Below are 6,693 nucleotides of genomic sequence, written 5' to 3' on the forward strand. Positions count from 1 at the left end.
TATTTTTACATGCAGTTTGGTAAATATTACTTTTTTATATTTCACTCTCCAAAACAAAATACAGACACAAATATTGTCATTACAGTTGTTTAAAAAATGTATTTTTAATGTATACATTTGTACAAATATCCAAAATAACTACACATTTAAAAAAAAAAACTAAATCTGCTTGTTTCAAAACAAGGAATATATTCAATATTTATGCATTGACATAAATTACATTTATTGTTGATGATTTGGAGGCAAATGAAATGTACTGAATATGCAATACTGTTAATGGGAAAGATACCAGCATGTGGAGCAATGTGTTGTGAAACATTTTAGTTATTGGGAAAATGGTTGTTGTTTGTTGTAAATGAGGGGAATCTGTTTTGACCAAATGGAACAATGTTGGCCCTGTTATTTTACGGTAAATGGTTATTATTCAGTACACAAATCCAAAGTGTATTGTCGTTTACTAAAACAGGAAAACTGCACAGCCATTTTAGATAGAGGTGAACATGATGAGCTCTGATTCTTTTAGCTGTATCGTCTTCTTAGGATTCAACCTTGACGTCCAAGCTTGGTCATTCTGCTTGATAACTCATTTAGTGCACAAAACAGTCAAAGAAAATGTTGGTTTGTAAAAACATATTTTGTGTCTTTGAGAAAGTGTTATACAAATAAATACCAGCCATTTTAAAACAGTGGTTGTGTATGTAAAAGGATATGTTTGTTTGTCAGCTGCTTTATGGTGCTCTGCATCTTCATTTGGAAGGCGATCTGAGCCTCACACATGCAAGCGTCTTCACTCAGCAGATTCGCACTCATCTCATTTGGATCCTCTGAAAGATACATCAGTGGCAGTAGTGAATAGGAACACATTGTCTGTGTTCATGAAAACAACACATTACATTACTCCAATCACCATGAAAGCGGTTCGCTACAGTCCCCTTATCTGGGTAAACGAAATATGATTATCTACTCAGTATTACACAGTTGCCAAATGTAGTGTCACTTCTTCCAAACCTAGGTATCTAGTAAAACACGTTCCCATATTTGTTACAAGAAAACTAACTGTGTAGTTAAAAATTGCACAATACTACGAAATACAAAAATATCCTGTTAATGCATGGTTTTTGAGCAACGTAATGCGAAGTGTGACCACTAGTTGACTTAATGTAAAGTTAATACTTTAAAAACAGCTATTCCATTCAGTCAAGTAGTGTCAAGTAGGGAAGTTAGTCCAAGATCAGTTCAGTTCTTCAATTATTGAAGCTAATTAAGTGAGTGGTAAATCAATTGGGTTTTGGCAAAAGGTTAACAATTACTTCAAAGCTTTAACCAAGGCAGTAGGCCAGCGATTCATTCATTCAAGCACTTGTTTTTCATAATCAAATCCATTGTGTAGAGGTTAAGATACTTAGACTTTTACAGATCCCTCAAAGATGTCAAACAAAGCCTTAGTTGCTGCTTAGATTTTGCCGATTCCTAAGCATCAGTCCAAAAAAAGTCAATAGTCAAACTCAAGTGAGATGGCCAAGCTCCTTTCAGTCCTTTTTCTGCATCTATCTCTTGTGTCACTGACAGCTACCTTATGCCACTCCACCCCATCCATTTCTTTCTCCCTAAGCCACAATTTGCTCTTTAAAGTGTGAGCTATGGAGTCAATGGTAGGGGTAAGCGAAAGTAATGCTGGCTCTGAGGTAATAGTGCTTCCTCTTGTTTTACCCACGCCCACCGAGTAAGTCTCCACATCTGGGGGAAAAATAAAGGGAAGACAAGAAAGGACAAGGATCATTCCTTATTCAGGGTAAATCATTCCTTATCAGAACTTATTCAGGGTAAATCATAAACATGGAGCAACCTATCAAGGTAAACCAATAGCTATGAGGACTAGAAAATTTGCTTTTACCTTTTCAGGGGAAACCATCCCTTAATAGTTTGTGTTATAGAGAATTGAAATCTTAAAACTGACATTTCTCACGCAAAGAAATTCTGTTAGAATTTAATACTTTGAGGAAGAGCTGGTTCTCACCCTGGTAGGCTCAGAGGTGCCGTCTTGCAACTTCATCCATCAGCACGATGGCCACCTGGGACACGATGGCTGTCTTTGTTAGGTGCCCTCTTTCTGGGTGAAGTTCCAGTCCAGCAGGTGATGAGGACGGGAGCAGTCATGTACCAAACACCGCTTGCCACCTTCGCCAAAGCCTTGGCAGTTCGGTAGTGGTTTAAGAGGTACTCTGTCTGGACCCGGCAGGAGTACCGGATCAGACGAACCTGTTCAGCACCAAGGCCCACTTGGAGTAAGTCCGCCAGACACTCCACAAAACATTTGTTGCCCATGTTGTCCGACACTCTCGGGGCCATTACTGACCAAGAGCAGGTCCTGGCCTGTCCCCTGGGCTGCCCTGCAGTGTGAATGCTAAAGAAGCAATGCCCACATATCACAACAACCTCACTGTGTGTAAGCTGTTAGGTGAAGGGGGGGGTCATAGCAATGTTAGCTAGCAATGACGGCGTAACTGCATTGGATTGTGCCAAGCACAGTGCTTGACTTCAGCATGGAATACATAGGGCCACCATAATTTTTTTCTAGAGCATAAATTCCTGCAAAAACACTGTAGAGTTCCAGCAACTAGATTTCGAAAGTACTTATAATGAGTTATTCCAATCCGCTTCAAGCACTGGACATGCGCATGACAACAGCAGCATTTGGATATCAAGCCCGTGTATTCTGGAATAGAGGTGCACCAACCGTTCAAACCTGATCCACTTTGGTTTTGGTTTCTGTTTTGGTTTAGGTTTTGGATTTGCACAGAACCTGCTGCCAGGTGTAAAAATAAAACAACATCTTTTACATTAATATTTTCCATTGCCCCCAAACTCAAGGCATGTTTCGATGCTCTCTCCTTTCTCTATTGCACCCTAAATACAGTCAAAAATCCCTCTACGCAACAATCATTCCGGTAACACTTCATTTGACAAGTGCATACATAAGGACTTCAGAGAACATTCACGACTCATACATAACACATTCAATAAGCAGTGTGCATTTTTGAAACCCTCGTCAAAAACTGTAAGTTGAAACTCTTCAAGTAACAATCCTGTTAACAGAAAAATCAACCTTTGGAATGTTACGACGCCCTTACGTATACCTATTGAACAAAGTGCAACCCACATTCCAGACAGAGGCCTGTGGTCCTTACGTGAGCATGTTTTCTTGTCCGCGTTCAGCGTATAGCCTTCTCGACATTCGCAGGTGTAGGAGTTGTGGTCAGTGACACACACGTGGTCGCAGTCGTGTCCCAAGGCACAGGCATCCATGCCTGCAAACAAACATCCTCATAGCCGATTGACGTAGCCTGACATCATCTCCCTTGAACAGTATTCATCGGGATTGGATTAATAAATGTAAGTTATGAATGACTTGGTAATCAGTCAGCTAAGGGTTAGCATAAGGGTTAGCATAAGGTTGTTATGTGATTTTCACACCTAAGACAATAATCAAAGGTTCCTCCATTAATCAACGCCACAGTTGCACAACACCAGACTTCAGGGGCCCCGTGGCTGGTTTCCACTCTTGATTTTTATCTAACTAACTAACTAAGTTAATGTATTTAGACTTGGCAAAACAGAACAGTCTGTAACATTTATATAATCTGGTAAGTGTCCAGGACTAAAACAACCAAAACCAGACAGGACCCTTTTTGAGCACATGACTTAGCCCTCACTTAAGCTTGGAAGTGCACCCCAGCCACCCCTACAGTGCAAACAGACCCAAGCATTAGCCTCACGCTCTTACCACACAGGGTTTCCCTGAACTTGGATGTGAGCTTCTTGATGACACCGTAAGTCTCCACGTAGAACACGTGTTCGTCCAACGGCTGGCTGGCCATGAGACGCAGGGACATCATGTCCGCCCTGTCCACTCCCACGGCGTACATCTCGATGCCTGTCGTCCGCGCCGCCGCCGATACTTCCTCCACCTTGTCCTGGGGCCGCCCATCCGTCACGATGATGGCCACTTTGGCAATGTTCTTGTTAGTTAGCCGGGCACCCGACTCCTCTCTGAAGACCTCCTGCACGGTTGTCTTGATGGCCAGGCCTGTCATGGTGCCAGCCGCTAAGGATTCGATGCGGGCCAGTGCTGCTTTCATGCTGGGCTTGTCAAAGTACGTCTTGAGTAGGAACTCGATCTTCACCGTGCTAGCGTAGTTTACGACTGCCACACGGGTGGCGTCCTCGCCAATGTCCAGGGTGTCCACCATGTCGGACAGGAAGACTTTTACCTTCTCGAATTCTGCAGGGCGTACACTACGGGAGCTGTCAATGATGAACACCAGATCTAGGGGGCGGCTTCTGCAGTGGGTTTCTGCGAGGGAAAAGATGTGGCACAGGTTTTTACCACCAATAGTGAAGTTGTTTGCCCCTAAATTATTTGTCAGGGAAATGTTACATTGATCAAACACATTCTGGTTCCACATGCAGTTCTGGAGAGATGTTATAAGTGCATTTGGTGCAAACGATAATTCACAAAAGATTGGATGGGAATTTTTGTTTTAAACAAGGCAACTCAGCATGCAATGATATAGACTATAAACAGCAGTAAAAGGTCTACAGAAGTCTGAAGTGGACAAATACTGTAAAACTTAAGTTATAAGTGAACTGGATACAAAGCAAGGGTTAGTAACAGGGGTCTATGAAATTTTTTTGAGGCAATTAAAAATGGACACTTGGAAAAACGGAATAATACAGTTAAATTAAAAGTGTATATGTAGTAATAGAAAAAATAAATCTCTTTCCTTAACATTCACCTGCAGATATCACGAATAAAATCTATCAGTAGTGACTTATCACAGAGGTCAATATAAGACAGTCAGTCCTTGAGGAATTCAATCAGAACGATTTTGGTTTGGGGCAAATTTCTTCTACCTGTGACAGCACTGATGATGGGAGTGGGAATGCCGCTTGGGGTACTGACCAGCTGTTCGGGTGGATGGGGTGGTGTGGGCCGAAGGTACCTGACTGGTGGCCATTTTCTGGGTGGTTGGTGATAGTAGTGATAGCCATAAAACCTGTAATTATTGCCGTGAACTTTGGGCCACCGAGAGGGAGAAAAATGATGGAGAAGCAGTGGAGCAATGGTTATTTTGTTTGAGCGCAATAACAGCCCTAGCCTTACATTGTAATAAGTGCAAATAAAGCAGTTAGCCTTAAGCATCAGTAGGACACTGCCCGAAAGCCATTGCATCTAGCCTATTGTATCAACATTATTTCAATGCTGATCGTGGCTAGTACGATGCAAGTAAATGATAGGCTACATGAAATTGACATGGTCAAAGGAAATACATCTCACGATGTAAAGGGTTCTAAACAATTAAAAAAACGTAATAAATCCGTTAATATCATAATGCTAATGATTTTAAAAACAACTTTCATAGTTGGAGCATCGGATTTAGCACAGGATTTAGTATTCCACACATTGACAACACTTCCATTGGTGTGTTATAGTTTAGAAATATGGCCTATGTGTGACTGGTATGTGACCAATACAAGGTAAAAGGCTGCTTTTGCCGCATTCCCTTCCTGGTCGAAACTAGGAAACTTGAAAATGTCCGAGTTCCTAATCCTTGAATGCGGCACATGATTTACTTCAACCAGCTAAAAGTTGGATATCTGTGTTTCCAAGTTACGACCGGTAAGTGAACGCAAACAATGGCATGATACAACGCGGAATGCTTGGATGGCCATATACCACAAAACCTCAGGCGACTTGCAATTATAAACTGATTACCAGTTTACAATAGTATATTAGCAAATTACATCCAGGAGCCAAACCACCCAGTTTATAATTGTAAAAGTGTTCTTGCTAAACTATTAAAAACATGCATGTCAATGTTTAAAATCATGAGAAACCATATAGTAACAACTTACGCACCCCACTAACTAATCAGTAATGCCAGACATCGGTCCAGCAGACCACACGAGTAAAATTCAACCAGATCCTAAATGGAGGCAAATACCATAATGTAATTTAGAAATTATATAAATAATTGCCCTTAACATTCCACTAGTCAGCAATAATATGCCTACGCGTGCGTAAAGGATGTAACGGAATAGCGGACATTATTATCCAACCTCTTTGATTCTGATTCTGAAACAACAGAGCTGGTTGTTGAACACTCCGAAATGGTAGTTGCTGTTGGTATCTCCGCTGAAAGGTTTGTGGTGGCACGACAGGGCTGTCTGCGTGCTGCTGCCGAGGACCGTATCCTCCATAAAGTTGATATGTTCCTTGGACCTCCAGAGCGAGGAAGGAAATGTAGCAGACAAAGCACCCAATTAACGAAGTCATCCTTTTTACGTTAGGTCCGTATTAAGAAGGGATTCAGAATACTAACCCTCGAATATAATCATTTTATTTCTAGGAGACTTATTTAAGCCTCACCGGCCTAACCACGTGACTGAAGGTTGTCCAATCGTAAATGACACGTGAAATGTAGGCCCTATATGTCGCCAAGTTTTTGGACAAATTGTGCGACCTGCTTTACGCACAGCTGTTATCGAATGCGAACAATTTGACAATATTCATGCTAAGTGTGACCCCTAGCGTCACAAACAAGGACATGCAATGTGATTCCTGACATCCGATTAAACAAATTGTATACAAAAGATTTGTTTTAGTTTTTCTGTTTAACATTTCATATGATT

The 6,693-nt window shown here is 41.4% G+C and overlaps 1 protein-coding gene across 8 annotated transcripts; it reads right to left on the reverse strand.

Moving 5' to 3' along the window:
• Positions 1-438: 438 nt before the first annotated feature.
• Positions 439-6,446, reverse strand: LOC105015957 (matrilin-3). 8 transcript variants are annotated; one of them, XM_020053865.2, is made up of 7 exons: positions 6,121-6,446; positions 4,915-5,076; positions 3,785-4,354; positions 3,189-3,308; positions 2,738-2,806; positions 711-824; positions 439-590 (listed from the first exon to the last, which is right to left on the reverse strand). In XM_020053865.2, exons 1-7 carry the CDS (start codon positions 6,335-6,337, stop codon positions 544-546), a joined length of 1,299 nt encoding a protein of 432 aa, XP_019909424.2. In that variant the 5' UTR covers positions 6,338-6,446; the 3' UTR covers positions 439-543. The 8 variants fall into 8 exon arrangements, 7 of the variants coding, with proteins under 7 accessions (XP_019909424.2, XP_010877757.2, XP_010877759.2 ...); XM_010879455.3 differs by lacking the exon at positions 2,738-2,806; XR_002197880.2 differs by lacking the exons at positions 439-590; positions 711-824; positions 2,738-2,806 and adding exons at positions 1,710-1,737; positions 2,018-2,259.
• Between the last annotated feature and the right edge of the window lie 247 nt (positions 6,447-6,693).

The sequence above is a fragment of the Esox lucius genome, chromosome 15 (genome assembly GCF_011004845.1).
Source record: "Esox lucius isolate fEsoLuc1 chromosome 15, fEsoLuc1.pri, whole genome shotgun sequence".
Classification (NCBI taxonomy): Eukaryota; Metazoa; Chordata; class Actinopteri; order Esociformes; family Esocidae; genus Esox; species Esox lucius.